Below are 20973 nucleotides of genomic sequence, written 5' to 3' on the forward strand. Positions count from 1 at the left end.
TGTATGTGGGTGGGTTTGGCCATTCTTTCATCTGTTTCCTTGTGCTATCTCACTAATGCGGGAGACAGCGACAAAGTATAATAAATATAAATAAATAACTTATGTAAGTAGGAGAGATGGCCAGAGAGCATTATTGGATTACGTGTTAATTGATAAGCACACAAAAGAGAGACTTTTGGATGTTAACGTGCTGAGAAGTACAACTGGAGGGATGTCTGATCATTATCTTGTGGAGGCGAAGGTGAAGATTTGTAGAGGTTTTCAGAAAAGAAGAGAGAATGTTGGTTGGGTGAAGAGAGTGTTGAGAGTAAGTGAGCTTGGGAAGGAGACTTGTGTGAGGAAGTACCAGGAGAGACTGGGTACAGAATCAAAAAAGGTGAGAACAAAGGACGTAAGGGGAGTGGAGAAGGGGTGGGATGTATTTAGGGAGGCAGTGATGGCTTGCGCAAAAGATGCTTGTGGCATGAGAAGCGTGGGAGGTGGGTTGATTAGAAAGGGTAGTGGAGAAGGGGTGGGATGTATTTAGGGAGGCAGTGATGGCTTGCGCAAAAGATGCTTGTGGCATGAGAAGCGTGGGAGGTGGGTTGATTAGAAAGGGTAGTGAGTGGTGGGATGAAGAAGTAAGATTATTAGTGAAAGAGAAGAGAGAGGCATTTGGACGATTTTTGAAGGGAAATAATGCAAATGACTGGGAGATGTATAACAGACAGAGTCAGGAGGTCAAGAAGAAGGTGCAAGAGGTGAAAAAGAGGGCAAATGAGAGTTGGGGTGAGAGAGTATCATTAAATTTTAGGGAGAATAAAAAGATGTTTTGGAAGGAGGTAAATCAAGTGCGTAAGACAAGGCTACAAATGGGAACATCAGTGAAGGAGGCTAATGGGGAGGTGATAACAAGTAGTGGTGACGTGAGAAGATGGAGTGAGTATTTTGAAGGTTTGTTGAATGTGTTTGATGATAGAGTGGCAGATGTAGGGTGCTTTGGTCGAGGTGGTGTGCAAAGTGAGAGGGTTAGGGAGAATGATTTAGTAAACAGAGAAGAGGTAGTAAAAGCTTTGGGGAAGATGAAAGCTGGCAAGGCAGCGGGTTTGGATGGTATTGCAGTGGAATTTATTAAAAAAGGGGGTGACTGTATCTTTGACTGGTTGGTAAGGTTATTTAATGTAGGTATGACTCATGGTGAGGTGCCTGAGGATTGGCAGAATGCTTGCATAGTGCCATTGTACAAAGGCAAAGGGGATAAAACTTAGTGCTCAAATTACAGAGGTATATGTTTGTTGAGTATTCCTGGGAAATTATATAGGAGGGTATTGATTGAGAGGGTGAAGGCATGTACAGAACATCAGATTGGGGAATAGCAGTATGGTTTCAGAAGTGGTAGAGGATGTGTGGATCAGGTGTTTGCTTTGAAGAATGTATGTTAGAAATACTTAGAAAAGCAAATGGATTTGTATGTAGCATTTATGGATCTGGATAAGGCATATGATAGAGTTGATATAGATGCTCTGTGGAAGGTATTAAGAATATATGGTGTGGGAGGCAAGTTGTTAGAAGCAGTGAAAAGTTTTTATCGAGGATGTAAGGCATGTGTACGTGAAGGAAGAGGGGAAAGTGATTGGTTCTCAGTGGATGTTGGTTTGCGGCAGGGGTGTCTGATGTCTCCATGGGGTTATTAGGGAGGTGAATGCAAGAGTTTTGGAAAGAGGGACAAGTATGCAGTCTGTTGTGGATGAGAGAGCTAGGGAAGTGAGTCAGTTGTTGTTCGCTTATGATACAGTGCTGATGGCTGATTTGGGTGAGAAGCTGCAGAAGCTGGTGACTGAGTTTGGTAAAGTATGTGAAAGAAGAAAGCTGAGAGTAAATTTGAATAAGAGCGAAGTTATTAGGTACATTAGGGATGAGGAACAAGTCAATTGGGAGGTAAGTTGGAATGGAGAAAAACTGGAGGAAGTGAAGTGTTTTAGATATATGGGAGTGGATTTGGCAGCGGATGGAACCATGGAAGCAGAAGTGAATCATAGGGTGGGGGAGGGGGTGAAAGTTCTGGGAGCGTTGAAGAATGTGTGGAAGTCGAGAACATTATCTCGGAAAGCAAAAATGGGTATGTTCAAAGGAATAGTGGTTCCAATAATGTTATATGGTTGCAAGGCATGGGCTGTAGATAGAGTTGTGCAGAGGAGGGTGGATGTGCTGGAAATGAGATGTTTGAGGACAATATGTGATGTGAGGTGGTTTGATCGAGTAAGTAATGAAAGGGTAAGAGAGATGTATGTTAATAAAAAGAGTGTGGTTGAGAGAGCAGAAGAGGGTGTTTTGAAATGGTTTGGTCACACGAAGAGAATGAGTAAGGAAAGATTGACAAAGAGGATATATGTGTCAGAGGTGGAGGGAATGAGGAGAAGTGGGAGACCAAATTGAAGGTGGAAAGATGGAGTGAAAAAGATTTTGAGTGATCGGGATATGAACATGCAGGAGGGTGAAAGGTTTGCAAGGAATAGAGTGAATTGGAACGATGTGTTATACTGGGGTCGACGTGCTGTCAATGGAATGAACCAGGGCAAGTGAAGCGTGTGGAGTAAACCATGGAATGTTCTGTGGGGCCCGGATGTGGAAATGGAGCTGTGGTTTTGGTGCACTATACATGACAACTAGCGACTGAGTTTGAACGAATGTGGCCATTGTTGTCTTTTCCTAGCGCTACCTTGTGCACATATGGGGGGAGGGGGTTGTTATTTCATGTGTGGCAGGGTGGCGACGGGAATGAATAAGGGCAGATAGTATGAATTATGTACATGTGTACATATATGTATGTCTGTGTGTGTATATATATGTATACGTTGAAATTTATAGGTATGTATATATGCGTGTCTGGACGTGTATGTATGTACATGTGTATATGGATGGGTTTGGCCATTCTTTCGTCTGTTTCCATGCTCTGCCTCGCTAACGCAGGAGACAGTAACAAAGTATAATAAGTAGATAATATACATCTTTTGCAGCTTTTCCTTTGAATAACAGAACCGTAATAGCTTTCACCCAATCCTCAGGCACAACCCTCTGTTTCCATGCTAAATTTCATATGAGATGCATCCATTCTGTCACTCTTTCTCTTCCATACTTCAGCATTTCAGCCATATTCCCATCAACTCTAGGTACCTTTCCTGCCTTCAGCCTCATCATTGCCCTTCTTACCTCTCTTTGCTATAGTACCCTGCACTTGTATCCTCTTCCTTACCTCCTCCATACCCATACATGTAACGATTGCTGCCTCCCCTTCTCCCACATTCATCATTTCTTCAAAATGCTCTTTCCATCTTCCTTTCACTTCCCCCTTTTGACTCAGCAATTCCCCTTCCTTACTTCTCACAGCAGCATTTCCACTCTTACATCCACCAACTTCCTTTTTTATCTCCTTTCAGTATAGTTTCTTATTATCCTGAAACTTTTTACTTAACTTTCTTCCAAAATGCTCTCCTCTATCATTATGATAACAGTCTGTTGAATGATCAGTAAGGGGTATGAAAAAATCAAAGCAACTCATGAGCACTAATGAAAAACATAGTGTACTGCCATTTCAAATCTTTGTTTATTCATTATTATGCATCACACACACACAGAGTTTATCTTGACACTGTGGTGTCCATAGATTACCTTTGTAACAGTGAAAATGAAGTAAGAAATGAAAGTGATGCATGAATCACTATATGGTTGATGGTGGTCAGCTGACTCACTCATTGTTTACATGTGAGGTTTAAAACAGCCACACTTTGGAGGCAGCACCTTATGGGACCTTGGCACCGTTCCCTGGTTGGGGAGGGTTGTGAATTGCTTAGATGTATGGACTGTTTCTTTGGTTGGAGTAGGTCAGTGAATTGCAGGGGATGTACATTTTGTTTTCTTCCCAGCTGTGAACTTTAGTCCAATTTTGCAGTGGAATCAAAAATTCTATTTAATGACTTAAGTTGCAATTCATGACCAAATAATTGATTCATTTGATAACTCTTATCTATGAGTTAGGTGGTATACTTAATTGCTCTGCCCAATACTACAATTTTGATTGAGGTAGTGTTACACTGTGAATCCTGTTACTTTATTGCTGCCATATCTCAGTGATTACAGAAAGAGTACACTAAACTGATTTCATACAATACATTAAAACCAATGGAAACATCCTGTAGCGATACCAGTGGTCGCGTAATTTTTTATCCACCTATGCAGCACTGAATTTTGTTTTATGGTTGAAGTGTGTGATTCTTTGTGATGCTAAGGAGATAGTTACTTCTCCATTTACCTGGATGGATTGAGTTTTTCTCTTCCCTATGTTGTACTTTAGATAGATACTCTTCTACATATCTGTGCTTAATATGTCCTCCCACTCTTCCCAACTAATTTCAATATCATGATTACTGTTTTAGATTACAACACTTGGGTTACTGTTTCTCTGGTTTGGCTAGGATTCACAAATCTTGTGATGCTGTGGCCTCTTCTTTCATCTAATTGTAAGTTCAGTATATGCTAGTGATTCTGATAGCTTAATCCTTATGGGATCTTGTTCTAGTATCTAGTGTCATCACTACTGCAAATTCTGGTGGTTCAATGGGGAATGACAGCACAGAGCTTGAGGGAGACACATGTACTATACATTATATTGGTTGCAATCTCGTTATTATTTTTTGTTTCACCATGTGTGACCATGGCTGCAATAGAGCAGTAGCATCAGGAAGCTTTGGATTATGGTTTTGTAGATGAGGCAGAAATCTGGACATACATCCAATTTGTGACTGGCAAGCAACAGATAGCTGATTTGGTTGAAGGGCAACAGCCATTAGAAATGGATCTTGAGTGCAAGGAACTCTTTCTTAAAGACTGTGAAAGAGATTCAATGAGAGCTTGAATAGCAAAGGTGAAAGTATATCTGAAAGGGAAAAAAAGTGACAAGGAAAGCAAGAAAATGCTGCTCAAGAGTACTTGCAACAAAAGAAGGACGAGGAAGCTCACAGATGTATCATGGAACTGGGTACAGTTGACTCTAACGTCCAGTGGTCTAGTGCTCCCACCATTACTAACGTATCAAAATTTCCCAACTGAAAATATTTCAGGAAGAAAAAAGTACTGATAAGTTCAAAGACCAAGCAGGTAGCTACTGGCTCTCAGAACAGTGCTGCACTTCAATTTGTTGTTTGAGATTGTAGAGGCTAGGGACCTTAATTGCCTTAACAGATCTGCCAGATTTTATGAAACCATGATAGAAGTATTACTGAAAGCCTGTGGCCAGTTTAGTGAGCTTTATCAGAACAGCAAAACAAATATTTAATTTATGACTAAACTTTATGGTTATTTCAGACTGATTCATCACCAAAGAAGGTGTGGTAGACGTAATCCTGAGAACAGAACTTGAAAGGTCATGTAATGAGGTTCTGATTACCTCCTTTAAGCTTAAATGGGTCAGTACTTTAAATAACTTGATTAAGGCTGATGCTGATTTTGAGTTATATGGCTTTGATATACACCCCCAACTCAAGTCTGAGATATTACCTGGTGTATCATAAAGAATGCTTGAGCTATTGGTATGGTATAAGTAGACTCGATGCCAGGGTTATTCACAGTATTCTGAATCTCAACACCAATACTATTCACAGCCTACAGAGTCCTGGTGACACGGGTACTTACAAATAGGTAAGCCCACTCCACTTCAAAGGTGCAATTATTTTTTAATTACTTCTCACAAGACTGAACAGTGTTTGGCTCAAAAGTTGGCTCCCAAGGAAACTGCTGTTGTAGCTGCTCTGGGTCCAGATACTGTTCCAAATACCTCTAGTGACAGTCACAACATGCCATGTCTTGCCATCATCTTGACCGGTGGTCAGTGTTAATGACATAATGCTGCTCTAATTCTCAGCCTCACACAGCTAACTTTTATAATGAACAAGCCTTCATACACAAGCTCCCTCTGAGTTCTCAGCCCTGCATATCTTTAGAATCTCTACATACATGTGGCACATACATCTTGCTCACATCTGGCAGCAGACAGACAGCTGCCACCTCAGTTTTCTGTCAGGAAGCAAATCCTGCTGTTGTACTTGCAGCTCATTTCTTTTGTTTAGCTTTAACTTTAATCATGTCTGGCATTACTCCTAATCTACTTATTCAACCTGGATACTTAGAAGGGAAGGCAATTATATGCTTGTGTGACAACAGACCTACAGGCTGTATTGTGAGGGAAAGTGTGAGTTCAGCTGAAGCTTGCTGTGGGAGGTATGTACTTGTCCAGTCTATAGATGGTACAATCATGCTATACCCTGAAGCTCAAATCTCTTCTGACATCCCATTCAGTTATATCTAATTCCTTATCTAATTTTTTATTGGGAAATATTAATGATGCCAGGAATACTTGTATATCTGATGTCAGCACTTAAACTCTTATATGTAAGAGAACAACTGCTTCAGCTGTTCAGCTGTTTCATGTGTGGTGGGGTGACAATGGGAATGGATGGGGCAGCAAGTATGAGTGTGTACATGTGTATATGTCTGTGTATGTATATGCATGTATACGTTGAAATGTATAGGTATGTATATGTGCGTGTGTGGGCGTTTATGTATATACATAAGTATGTGAGTGGGTTGGGCCTTTCTTTCGTCTGTTTCCTTGTGATACCTCGCAAAGATAGGAGACAGCAAATTAGTATAATAAATGAATATGAATAATAATGAGGCCATTTCTTTCGTCTGTTTCCTTGCGCTACCTCACTAATGCAGGAGACAGCAACAAAGCAAAATAATAAAGAATAATAGTATTTGTACCTGTGTGGGCGTGTATGTATATACATGTGTATGTGGGTGGGTTGGGCCATTTTTTCGTCTGTGTCCTTGCGCTACCTCGCTAATGCAGGAGAGCGAAAAAGTGTAATAAATAAATAAATAAATAATGAGGAGTAACTGAGTTGCTGGAAGAATTTAAGGACAGTACTGTGAACACAGAAGAAGAGTTCTTGGTTGAGGTAAGAGGGGATTAGGAATGAGGGAGCAGCATAACTGAATAAGATGAGATTAGCAGTCATAGAGAAGCAAAGAACATATCAAGCATTACTCCAGCTGGAAGCAAATTGTTGAAATAGAATAAAAAAGGGGATTAGGTTGATCATAAATGTTTTCATTCAGTATACTATGTAAATGACTGTTAATAGGATAGGTTCTCAAAGAAATGGATTAATGAATGATTGTATTTTTGAATAATGAAAAAGTCAGGTGATGAAGTAGAGTGTCTTATTACAGGGCTTTTTACTTTTTACTTACTGCTGAGTGCAGCACAGCCATAAAGCTGCTGAAGCCCCCAAATAAGGGTTCTTGGGTTTATTACCCCCAGGACCCCTTCACGAAAAGGTCCTGGGGTAGTGTAATAATTAAAAACAGATATAATGAGTTTTGATAAAACTGACATGTTTGAGCATTGGGATGTCAGAAAATATTTAGAGATAGGGAAAGCTGTCGAAGGTTGTAATCCAGAATAGGATTAATCATTACAAATTCAAGAATAAGTTTATTTGAGAATGAGGTTTGAATGAGACAGGGTTGTGCTATATCCCTGTGGTTGTTTACTTTCTTTTTGATGGAGTTCTGAGGGAGTTTAAGGTGAAAAATAAATGCAGAGGGAATAAGGCTGGAGGATAGGACTGGAAAGTAGGGATGTTAAGTGCACCTGATATTGTGATGGTGAACAAGGTAGCAGTGGAATTGCATGAAGTCTGAAAGAATTTGAAAATGTATAAGAAAAGAAATTGAAAATAGGAAATTAACAAAAGCTAAGTGGTATTAGTTTAAAAAAAATAGTTATTGTAAATTATGATGAGGTTAGATCTTGGAATTTGAATTACCTGAAGTATGGTTAGCAAGGGTGAGAGAATGGACTCTGAAATATCTTAATAGTTGTTAGGGAATACTGGCAGTCAGAGGAAGATTAAAGGGTGATGTGTATTTGCACTGTGGCAGTGTGATAATAGGTATATTTGTATATTTAGGAGTGAAAATGGGTCTGCAGTACCAGAATTACAAAGGGGTGTGGGGTTGCAGGCTGTGGAAAGGAATTTTTATAAAGATTGGACATAAAGTGAAATTAATGGATAGACTGGGAAATGAAGGTCTGGGAACAAGTGATGAATAGGGTAGTGAAAAAGAAAAAATGGCCATGAAAGTAAAGGATGGAAAGCTGATATGGTTCAGGCATATAAAAGTGGTGGATGCTCTAAAGGTGACCTCAGAGAGTATATATGAAAGAGCTGCAAAGAAGAAAAAAAAGAGGAGAAAGGTGGTTAAGAGTGAGATTACAGAGCAAAATATGGAAATATGTTGAGAGTTATAATCACAGAATAAAGAGGTTCTTTGAAGTCGTGCAAGACTAGGGGTATGTAGAGGAGACTTTTTGATCAACCCTTCTTGATTGTAGGAGATGGATCATTAGATATATTTCTCAAGATACTCCAGCAACATAACTATAAGTCTTTTCATAGACATATTCATGAAACATTATACTTACTTTTGTCACATATATAAATATATGTTAGGGATGATTGATTCATTTCTTGAGCTAGAAATAGAGAGAAAAAAGTATAAATAGAAGTTATATTAATATACAGGTTTCACACAGATAACAAAAGGATGCTCTGAACTGGAATTTCTTCGTCTGAGGCACTTAGGACCTTATGGAAAGTGTTGTTATCTGGAGCACTTACCACAGGCTCTAACCTTCTGCAAAAAACTTGTTAATCTCAGGTAATGTCTTGTCACTGATTTCTTTTTTTATGCACAGTAAAAGCCTTCAGTTAAAGTAATGATAGATTATGATTATCATAGGTTATTTTGTTAAGATATCATGATTGATTGGCCACAGAGTCGGTTTTATCAGAATGATTCTGTTAAATTTTCCCACTCTCTTGCAGTGAAAATTCTGTTAAATTTTCCCACTCTCTTGCAGTGAAAAATTGTGATTTTCAAGTTGTACAGGTTGATTTTAGTCAGAAATGTTACTGTAAAGAACTAATCATTATGACATTCGCAAGCTTATGTATGAATTATGTACATCACTTTGTCAGTGAAAACTTTATTCTGTTTGCCATTCATAGATTCAAAACCTACCAGATGAGAATGTCTAGCATAATCCTGGTTCTCTGACACAACAGAGTGACCAGCCCTCTAAACACAATACAGATAGTACTCACCAATGTTGATTGACCTTAGCATTGAACCAGTTTCTCTTGGGTTAAAAGTACAGAATATTAACACTGCACAGTAGCTATTGCTGCTGTCTTTGAATATTTTAGTGTTGCTTTAATCCTTGGTATGGGAATGGATTAGACATCTTATCCCACTGTCCATTTTTCCATTAAGTAGATGAATGGGTGTTAACTTTGCTTAAGTAATAATGACCAAATGTTTTGAAGTTTAAATGTCTGTTAGATGATAAACCTTTTATTTTCAGGCATTGACCCTACCAGTGAAATGTTAGTACAGTTAACAGTGTGAGATGGGTAGTTAGTGGTGTGACCTTCATTTCTCCAAGGTGCCTCTATCATGTGATTTTGGAATGCCAATCACATTAATCCTTTGTGTATCATCAGCTGTGAAATTGGCATTCTATAAACAAACAAACCCATAGCCACACTGCAGATATAAGGGACTTGATTAGGGAATATTTTTACACTAAACCCTCAGTTTATTCAAACCCTACACAACTAAAATTTGGCATAACTGGTCTGCATATTCAGTGTTTAGATGCTTCTTGGTTATTCTAAAGAATATGGACTGAGTGTGGGTATCTACAAAAGTTCTAATTTGATCAAGGATGTTTAGATACAGTTAAGCACTACTTAGTCATGCTAAAAGTGTTGGGAACAAAAGGTTTGTGGATCGAGCACATTTTAATCAAGAAGTTACACTGTTTTGCTCCACCCGCAGGAATGATGCTGACTACTGCTTACCTCAGGGATATGGTTAAGGGATATGATGGTTTTCTAACTTTACACTCCAGCCATTGCACATCTGGTCATTAAGAAGACCACAGACATTCTCTCAGAAATATAGAGAATACTCTTATTGACAGGGATCAACCTATGGCCTCCTCTGGGCCACAGCACATTATCAGTTCCCCTTAGGTAGGCTTCCAAGGCTGGAATGCCCATGCTAGCTTTTTCCTCTAACTTCTCAAATCTGTTGTTTATTTGTGATATCATTCTATTTCATCATTTTGTCACATCCTGATTAGATAAAGGATCCTGTAGGGAACTAGCTAGTAGAAATTTCTTTTCCTGCATGTGTGATCTGACCTTGTTTCAATACATCTGGTTGCTACTAACTATTGACCTACTGTCCAGTGATCTGCTTATAAGGTGCTCATAAAAGATGAATTATATTCAGTAAAGTAGTAAAAAAAATTGAAATTTTTTTCAAAAACCACACCTGACAGTAGTAGGTTATCACTCATAAATGGTGGCATCCACCATACAGAGTACAGTAACATTATTTTCTCACCAATATGGAATCCAGTACATTTATGGTTAATGAAAATGAGAATCTGTTGTACAAAAGATAAACAGCTGGGCCTATGAGAGAGGTTAAAGGAGAAACTTTAGGGAAGGTGTGTGAGAAAATATCTTCCACCTCTGGGCCAATCCTCCCTCGTATGGTTATGATACAACCTAATTTTTTTTTTATTATTGTTATACTTAGTCGCTGTCTCCCACATTAGTGAGGTGGCACAAGGAAACAGACGAAATAATGGCCCAACCCACCCACATATACATGTATATACATAAACGCCCACACGCACAAATACATACCTATACATTTCACTGCATACATATATATACATACACAGACATATACATATGTACACATCCATACTTGCTGCCTTCATCCTTTCCCGTCGCCACCCCGCAACACATGAAATGGCACCTCACCTCCCCCGTGCCACATTCATTTACACTTAGTCTCTAGCTGTCATATGTGATGTACCGAAACCACAGCTCCCTTTTCCTCATCCAGGCCCCACAAAACTTTCCATGGTTTACCCCAGACACTTCACATGCCCTGGTTCAATCCATTGACAGCACGTCAATCCTGGTATACTACACCATTCCAATTCACTCCTTGCACACCTTTCACCCTTCTGTATGTTCAGGCCCCGATCGCTCAAAATCTTGTTCCCTCCATCCTTCCACCTCCAGTTTAGTCTACCACTTCTCCTCATTCACTCCACCTCTGACACATATATCCTCTTTGTCATTCTTTCCTCACTCATTTTCTCCCTGTGACCAAACCATTTCAATACACCCTATTCTGCTCTCTCAACCACACTCTTTTTATTACCACACATCTCTCTTACCCTTTCATCACTTACTCGATCAAACCACCTCATACCACATATTGTCCTCAAATATTTCATTTCCAACACATCCACCCTCCTCCGCTCAACATCTATCTATAGTCCATGCCTCACAACCATATAACATTGTTGGAACCACTATTCCTTCAAACATACCCATTTTTGCTTTCCCAGATAACATTCTCTCCTTCCATGCATTCCTCAGCACTCCTAGACCCTTCGCCCCTTCCCCCACCCTGTGACTCACTCCCACTTCTATGGATCCATATGCTGCTAAATCCTTTCCCAGATATCTGAAACTCTTCACTTCCTCCAGTTTTTCTCCATTCAAACTTACCTCCCAATTAACTTGTCCCTCAACCCTACTGAACCTAATAACCTTGCTCTTATTCACATTTACTCTCAGCTTTCTTCTTTCACGCACTTTGCCAAACTCAGTCACCAGCTTCTGCAATTTCTCACCCGAATCAGCCACCAGCGCTGTATCATCAGCGAACAACAACCGACTCATTTCCCAAGCCCTCTCATTCACAACAGACTGCATACTTGCCCCTCTCCAAAACTCTTGCATTCACCTCCCTAACAACCCATCCATAAACAAATTAAACAGCCATGGAAACATCACACACCCCTGCTGCAAACTGACATTCACTGGGAACCAATCACTTTCCTCTCTTCCTACTCATATACATGCCTTACATCCTTGATAAAAACTTTTCACTGTTTCTAATAACTTGCCTCCCACACCATATAGTCTTAATACCTTCCACAGGGCATCTCTGTCAACTCTTACCATATGCCTTCTCCATATCCATAAATGCTACATAAAAATCCATCCGTATTTCTAAGTATTTCTCACACACATTCATCAAAGCAAACACCTGATCCACACATCCTCTACCACTTCTGAAACCACATTGCTTTTCCCCAATCTAATGCTCTGTACATGCCTTTACCCTCTCAATCAAAAGAGCAAGGTTATTAGGTTCAGTAGGATTGAGGAATAAGTTAATTAGGAGGTAAGTTTGAATGGAGAAAAACTGGAGGAAGTGAAGTGTTTTAGATATCTGGGAGTGGATTTAGTAGCAGATGGAACTATGGGAGTGGAAGTGAGTCACTTGGTGGGGGAGGGGGCAAAGGTTCTGGGAGCATTGAAGAATGTGTGGATGGAAAGAACGTTATCTGGGAGAGCAAAAATGGGTATGTTTGAAGGAATAGTGGTTCCAACAATGTTATATGGTTGTGAGGCATAGGCTCTAGATTGAGTTGTGCGGAGGAGGGTGGATGTGTTGGCAATGAAATGTTTGAGGGCAATATGTGGTGTGAAATGGTTTGATTAAGTAAGTAATGAAAGGTTAAGAGAGATTTATGGTGATAAAAAGAGTGTGGTTGAGAGAGCAGAAGAGGGTGTATTGAAAAGGTTTGGCCACATGGAGAGATTGAGCGAGGAAAGATTGACAAAGAGGATATATGTGTCAGAGGTGGAGGGAACAAGGAGAAGTGGGAGACCAAATTGGAGGTGGAGGGATGGAGAGAAAAAGATTTTGAGCGATCAGCACCTGAACACACAGGAGGGTGAAAGGCGTGCAAGGAATAGAGTGAATTGGAACGATGTGGTATACTGGGTTGACATGCTGTAAATGGATTGAACCAGGGCCTGTAAAGCATCCAGGGTAAACCATGGAAAGTTTTGTGGGGCCTGGCTGTGGAATGGGAGCTGTGGTTTTGGTGCATTACACATGACAGTGAGAGACTGAGTGTTAAAAAATGTGACCTTTGTTGTCTTTTCCTAGTGCTACCTTGCATGCGCGCAGGGGAGGGGGGTGCCATTTCATGTGTGGTGGGGTGGCGACAGAAATGGATGAAGGCAGCAAGCATGGGTAAGTACATGTTTATATTGGAAAGGATCACATCATTTTCCCCGTTTATATATGTATATGTCTGTGCATGTATATGTATGTATACGTCGAAATGTATAGGTATGCATATGTGCATGTGTGGGTGTTTATGTATATACATGTGTATGTGGGTGGGTTGGGCCATTCTTTTGTCTGTTTCCTTGCGCTACCTCACTAACGCGGGAGACAGCAACTAAGTATTATGAATATGAATAAATAGATTATAAAAATCAATTCTATATTTTAGTTCAAACACGCTAGATAAGAAATAATATATTGGGGGATGGATTGGGGTGTGGTGAGTGTGAATCTTGAATAACATGTGCCAGGGTTGGTTGTTGTGGGTTTTTGATTCATTGTGTTGAGGAACGATCATCAGTTTATCTTTCAGTAAATAAGTTATTGATGGTGTTATTCATGTTTTGAGTTTGTTCTCTTACTTTTTTTGATGGAGTGGTTTTGTTTGAGCTGGGGAGAGTTTTTTATATACATTTATGGTATGTGCTTTTTGCTGACTTGTTTGGGGAAGTATGGGACTGCATGATCTAGGGATGAGAAATATCCTATATTGAAATTTTGGAGCTTCGTTTCCATGCACTGTGTGAAGCCTGCATAGTCTGCTTTCCTGTAGATTATAAAGGTTAGCACAGTTGTAACTTGGAACACTCACTACAAATAGCACATTTGGACAGAAACGAATTGATAGAAATACACAAGGATGAATACATATGCAGCATAGCAAAAACTAGTTACAGCACATCACAGATGAAGTTAGATACATAAACTGATGTGCATCTGAGTGAAAACTAGTCACAGTGCATTATAGGTGGTGCTGGCTGCCAAAGTGGGCTGCAGTACACAGCTGAATGTGGTTCATGTAAAGTTCAATGGGTAGAATAGGTACCTGCTCATGTAAGCAGATTTTTCAACTCTTATACTGGAGTGGTTGGTCATAATTGGTCTGGCTTGTAAAAGCAGACTCATAATTTGAGCACTCATAAAGTGGGGATGCCCAGTACTTTGCTTAATTAACTGAAGTAGACAGGTTCTTGGTATCTCCTGGCAGAATGAATAGCTGGAATACTAATAAACATTAACAGTTGTATCCCAGGTAAGACATCAACAATGATTGGATCAGTTTTTGTGAGTCGGTAGTACAACTCTACAAAGTCATGCCAATATTGCAAGCCAAAATGACGTGTTAGGTTAACAATTTCTTCATTTTTTTTTCAGGGTCTTTGGTGGACTCTTCTCCAAGAAACTTAAGTTGTCCTTGGCTGTTGCACCAGAGGCATTCTGTGAGGGTCTTCTGAATTGGATGATTTTTTCTGTGTTTTCTGTGGTGTGGATGGATGCTTCAGGCAGAATAGGCTTCCATTACACAGGTTACAAAATGCATTTTTCTGTTAGGAGAAACAATGTCCTTACATGTCAGTATGAGAGAGCTGTGGGTCCTATGATCCATTGTCTCAGAATAGCCTGATTTTGTGTGGGATGTGGTTGCTTATGGGTATTATAGGACCTAATGGAACAACATTTCTGTAGCTGCTTCCCTAATTCATTTCATGGTAACAGAATGTTTGTAGGAAGAGAGACACTCAAAGGATCCCTTCATTAACGTTAATTATTTTGTTGGGTCTCTTTGCCAGATAATTGCCAGGTTGATAACCTGTGGTTTTCTGACCTTTGGCATTGACATTTCTGATATCATGATTATGAACCAAAACTATAAACCAATTTATATCTCCCTGTGATATCTACTAGAAAAAACTTTCCGAATTGGATAATGGAATTTGGTTCTGGTAGTCTTTTCAGCCTTTAAATTCTCTTCAGCTAATAACTTGAAAAGTTTTGCAAACCCCATCAAAGTTGGGTCAGGAGTCCATGTCGGAAGTTGTGGATTTTGGAATTTACATGTAAAAGTTCTTAGACTTTGTATAGCCTGAATATTGAGGAGCCCCTATGACTGTCTTCAAAATCTTTGGTTATCTCCTCAAAACCATTTCAGTAGGTTTGAAACTCCTAATCATTCTTTGAACATTCCGGGTCTTTTGGGTTTGGGAGATCTTTGTTTTAGCATTCCTTTCTGGCCTTGTTGTGTATCAGTGTATCAGTGATTCAAGGAACAAATAATAGGGTCATTTTGAGACAGTTTGTGATCATGGAAGAGATCAGAAATATAGAGATTAGTGTGCTAAGATTTAGAGAACAAACAAATGACTTTAGGAAAAGTACCTGTAAACTTATGATGTAACTTAGTAGGCACAAAAATGTCAGTGCTGTATCAGAACTCATTTTGGTGAGGTTTTTGAGTTAAATCTCACAGAATTTACTGAAGTGTTTTTCAGTGTATATACTCAAATACTCTTTCTTTCCACAACCTAAAGAGGTTATCACTGAGGCTCCAGATCTTTTGTAATTTGATTAGTTTCTCTCAGTTCTTCTTTGCCTCTGTGTTTCATCATGAAACTTCCCCCTTGACAGCACCTGGTACTTTGAGAAGAGCTTGTGAATGATGCTGTAATTCCTTGACATATGAACAGCTCCTTATGGCCAGTGAAAATTGGGTGAATAACATTAATCATCCAAGATATTGAGAAGAAAGGGATCTTCAGCCCTCTGTCAGTAGGAAAAATCTCTGCTTAGACTTGTATGAATACATTTTGCCTGTTTGTCTGAGAGACCTTTTCTTGGATAAGATTATCAAGGAGGTCTTTGTCTTTTCTCTAGCATACTTATCAATGATAATGATACCTTCTGTATGTGTCAAAGGTTGATCTGGTATGACCTTGGAATCTTAACCATTAAGGCACAAAGACCCTACTTTGACAAATTGTCTCTTAAGGTGATGTTCTTGCTGTATTTGGGTTCTTGGTAAAGTGTTTATCTAATCCTCCTCTTCCTCCATATTAGTATGCTTTCATGACTTATGAGACAAACTGATACTGGAGAGAAATGAAAGTTTTGAAGTGTGAAAATATCTTTCTTGGGAGCAGTTTCCCACTGTTCCTTCCCCTCTCTTCTGAAAAACCTTTCTCAAACAATCAGTGACAAATCACCATTGTTGTGAATAATAAGGTGGATCTTATCTGATGACCAGGGAATGATGACATCATCATTGAGAGGAGGTTGTTGATTGGTCAGAGGGTGGACCTGGTCTAAGCCAAGCCTTCTATCAGGTGATTAATGAAATGTCTGAGACATTTACATCACAAGTAAGATGGTGGTTAAGAGGTTCCTAGCTCCTAAAGTCCAAGATATCTCTCATGGCTCAGGGGACACCACTCTGGAGGGAGTTTTTAATACTTCAGAACCAATACTTTTAGCCTTTAGTCAAGGTAATTTATCTTTTTTTTTTTTTTTTTTTTTTTTTTTTTTTGCACACATGAAGTCTTTTTATGAAAGTAGAGAATTTTTTTTTCAGAATTGAGCAAAATTATCTTGCTCCTGGGACAGCCATTTTCAAAGCCCTATTAGAGTGTGAAAAATTGGAGAGACTCTTCATGCACTCTGAGAGGGATATGGAAGGTCTTGATATCAGTGCCATCGATGACTTTATTGAGAAACAGAAGAGTTTGGTGTTTGTTTTCATAGTTGGTAGTCACACACCCATATACAAGTGTGCAAAACTCGCAAGAAAGTACAAGAAATCGTAAGTCTCCTGTATAAATTTACATACTTATAATACACATATAATTCTTAAAGATACTTTTTACTAGCACTTGAATACAAAGGCTAATTTTTTAGCATAATTTAGTTTACAAGTGCCTTGACATATGCTTTGTTGTGTAGATTGCCCATACTTTAAAAACTCAGCCTACATCGTAGGTATAGTGTGATATAGAGACACACTATCATATTTATAATAAGCGTACATAGATTATATAATTTGGATTATCATATACAGTTATTTTACATATGTATTCTTTCATCATCAGGTTCCGTCCAGCCCTTATCGTACGTGTCAGGAATGCTCTGTGTGATGTGTTTACTGATCAAAACACTGAGACTCGTACTACTCCTGCCTGCCACTACAATGAAATGATTACATTCAGAAGTTGGACTGTTGAATCCTTCATGTAAAACTGAAATGTGTGCGTGTTTATACTGATGGTTTACAATGTATGATATACATATATATTCATTATGTTTCTTTATTGAGTTTGATTATGCTGAAATTAGATTTACAATGCATATGATTGTGTTTTGATGTTTATTACTTTTACTACCACGTATTTTATACAAAAAATAGTAAATTTTTATAAAAAAAAAAATGTAGAAAGTTGAAAATTTTGGAGGTATAAGAATGCAAACAGAAATTTGAATATATGTTGGAATACATGTAAATACTGAAAAATATATAGATAGAGGAATTGCCTTTGTTTTTCTTTTGTGCGTCAAGGCCCCTGTGAGGAAATTAGGCAAAAAGACTTTATGCAGGTGAGATGAATCAAACTCTGTTACTGAGGATGGTTAAAGTTGCTAATAAGTTTCATAAGAAAGGTACCAGTGCCTGACAAATAAATTTTTGTTCATAAAAACAAAGAATAAAACATAACCTTAAGGATATACTGTACTTGTACATACAGGACAGTCAGTATAATATTCACAATACAGCAAATGGTAACTTTGGTGCAGCCCAAACCACCACAAAAAATTACGTCTCATCCACTCTACCACTCCACAATGCATTCCCTGCCAAACAAAATCTCTCGTACATCCCCTTATATCTTTCTTCATTTCATCTTAATGAATCACAAGTTCCTCTCAAACAGCTCATTTCCATGGCCTCAATTCCTGGCCACTGCAACATATTCCACATCCATGTTTTGGCTGCATATGTCCCTTTAACCCTTTCTTCACTTCCATACTTACACCCCTACCTTTCATTATTCTATTAAAGGGCTCAATAACTCTTCTACCCTGTACTGCTCTTTTCCATATTTCTCCTTGCATATCATCAAACTTACTCAAGATAGCTCTTAAATACTTAAATTCTCTCATCCCTTCCAGCCTTTCTTCCCCACATCTATTACACAGTGTAGTACTTTTGTCTCACTCTATAAGGTTCTGCAAAATCTATGCAATCACTCTCTTTCCTTTCAGACACCATTACTTTAAATTTACCTTTAATTGCCTCCACTTATACATAAAACACACTTGCAACCCTCTACAACTCATCTTCTAGGTCAGCAAGCAACACAGTATCATCCACAAACAGGCTTGTCACTAACCACAACACCTCATGAATACAATCCATCTCTGCACCCTCTTTCCCAAGTTTTACTTTCATCTCTCATATCACTCCATCCACACACATATATGTTAAAAAGCCATCGGTGACATTACATAGCCCTACCTCACACCCACATGTATAATAAAACTTTCACTTAATTCTCCATCAACTCTTACTCATACATTTGCTACTCTATATAAGGCTTTTACATCTTCCAACAGTTCCCCCTACCCGATATATCCTTAACACGGTCCATAAAGCATTCCACTCAACTCTGTCATATGCTTTCTCCAGATCCATAAAAACAGCATACTGCTTCTTACCTTTCCCTAGATACTTTTCCACTGTCATTTTCACCACATAACTCTAATCTACACATCCCCTACCTTTCCATAACCCATTTGCTACTCTATCAATCAACACTCTTGCATACATTTTTCCTAGTATACTTAACAGACTTATTCCCTTATAATTGCTACATACATCCTTAGCACCTTTACCTTTGAATAAAAGTATAACAATAGCTTTCACCCAATCCAGAGGCACAACCTTCTGTTTCCATGTTAAATCATATATCAAATGCATCCATTTTAACACACTTTCTCCTCCACACTTCAACATGTCAGCTGTAATTCCATCCACTAACCTCATTATACCCTGTTCACCTCCCTTCTTGCTATGGGCCCCTGGACTTGTATCCTCTTCCTTTCATCCTCCATACCCATGTATGTAACAACTGTTGCCTCACTTTTTCCCACATTCACCAGTTCTTCAAAATACTCTTTCCATCTTCCTTTCAACACATTTTCATTCAGCAATTTCCCTTCTTTGCTTCTCACATTAACATTTCTGCTCTTCCATTCACTACTTTCCTTTTTCCTCTCTTTCCGGTACAATGTATTATTTTCCTTGAACTTTTCACTCACCTTTCTTGCAAAATTTTCATCTAATCTTTCTTTGTTCTCCTCGATCAGCTTCTTAAAGTTCTGCTTACACATCTTATATTCTTCCCTTCTTTACTGAACTTCCACTGATAAATTCCTGTCAAGCAATCTATCAGTCTTTTTCTAAACTTTTTAAACACCACGTTCACACATGACTCCATCCTTACATTTACTGCATTTCTATCTAAACTTTCATTCATCCTTCTTCCACAGTCCTCCTTACAGTCTTTCTGATTCATCTACTCACTTGCCAATACTTCCTTACATCATACCTTCACTTCTCCCTTATCCTCATCCCCCAAAAGAACTGCAAAGTGGTCAGAGTCACCAAAGAATCCTCTCTCAACTCTAGCATCCACTACAGTCTCTCTCAACTTTTCATCCACAGCTACAGAGTCAATCAAACCCTTTTGTTTTCTTCTATCATTCCTCATCCATGTATACCTGTGGATCATCTTGTGCTGAAAAAAGGTGTTTGCAAGGAATAAACCTATCTCAGCAAAGACTTCCACATTACAGCTTCCATTTTAATTTACCCTAAGCACTCCCTATTTACAAACTATCTCATCAGTTTCAACACATCCCATTATTGCATTCATATCACCCATTACAACCACCTTTCCTGCTCAAATTCTCAAAATCATTTATACAGTCATTCAAATTTCTCCAGAAATGTTTCATTTCATCCTCATCTCGCATAGTTTTTGTATTCATAAGCTCATATGTACATAACCATGCATACCTCAAAATTCCATTCTTTCCTTTCACTCACACTATTCTTGATCCATTCCATCCATGCTCTGTAACATCCTCCCATTCTCTGTAATAGTACAACCACACATACTTTTTGTCCTTATCCCTGATAATTTTCCATCATTCCCATCCATATGACTCCTCCTTCCATGCCCTCCCACAACTTACATTCATCACTTCCATTTTCCTTACATAAACACTGCCCAAGGATATGGGTTTCCCAAATGCTCATTACATCCAAACATTTATATATTCATTCATTTGTCGCTGTCTCCCGCATTAGCGAGATAGCGCAAGGAAACAGACAAAAGAATGGCCTAACCCACCCACATGCACATGTATATACATAAACGCCCACACACGCATATACATACCTATACATTTTAAGGTATACATACATATACATACACAGACATACATATATACACATATACATATTCATATATGCTGCCTTCATCCTTTCCTGCCGCCACCCCGCCATGCATGAAATAGCACCCCCCTACCCCTGCGCATGCATGAGGTAGCACTAGGAAAAGACAAAAAAGGCCACATTCATTCACACTGTCTCTAGCTGTCATGTGTAATGCACTGAAACCACAGCTCCCTTTCCACATCCAGGCCCCACAAAACTTTCCATGGTTTACCCCAGATGCTTCACATACCCTGGTTCAATCCATTAAAAGCATGTTGACCCTGGTATACCACATCGTTCCAATTCACTCAATTCCTTGCACGCCTTTCACCCTCCTGTATGTTTGGGCCCTGATCACT

General features: G+C 39.0%; 2 protein-coding genes across 11 annotated transcripts in view; one reads left to right on the plus strand and one right to left on the minus strand.

Moving 5' to 3' along the window:
• Positions 1-17643, plus strand: part of LOC139758517 (F-box/LRR-repeat protein 18-like) — a 136188-nt gene extending 118545 nt beyond the window's left edge. For 4 of the 5 annotated variants that reach the window (XM_071680033.1, XM_071680031.1, XM_071680028.1 and 1 more), the window contains 3 exons: positions 8639-8763; positions 16694-16921; positions 17208-17643. In XM_071680033.1, coding sequence (XP_071536134.1) covers positions 8639-8763; positions 16694-16921; positions 17208-17352 — 498 coding nt within the window. In that variant the 3' untranslated portion in view covers positions 17353-17643. Of the gene's footprint in view, positions 1-8638; positions 8764-14502; positions 14655-16693; positions 16922-17207 lie in introns of those variants that run through there. The other variant, XM_071680032.1, reaches the window with a different exon arrangement.
• Positions 16807-20973, minus strand: part of LOC139758515 (pancreatic triacylglycerol lipase-like) — a 210395-nt gene continuing 206228 nt past the window's right edge. For all 6 annotated transcript variants that reach the window (XM_071680024.1, XM_071680026.1, XM_071680027.1 and 3 more), the window contains one exon: positions 16807-17300. Coding sequence is in view for 2 of the 6 variants with exons in the window: in XM_071680027.1 (XP_071536128.1) it covers positions 17265-17300 (36 nt within the window). In the remaining 4 variants the exon portion in view is untranslated. The remainder of the gene's footprint in view (positions 17301-20973) is intronic.

Source organism: Panulirus ornatus, chromosome 30 (genome assembly GCF_036320965.1).
Source record: "Panulirus ornatus isolate Po-2019 chromosome 30, ASM3632096v1, whole genome shotgun sequence".
NCBI lineage: Eukaryota > Metazoa > Arthropoda > Malacostraca > Decapoda > Palinuridae > Panulirus > Panulirus ornatus.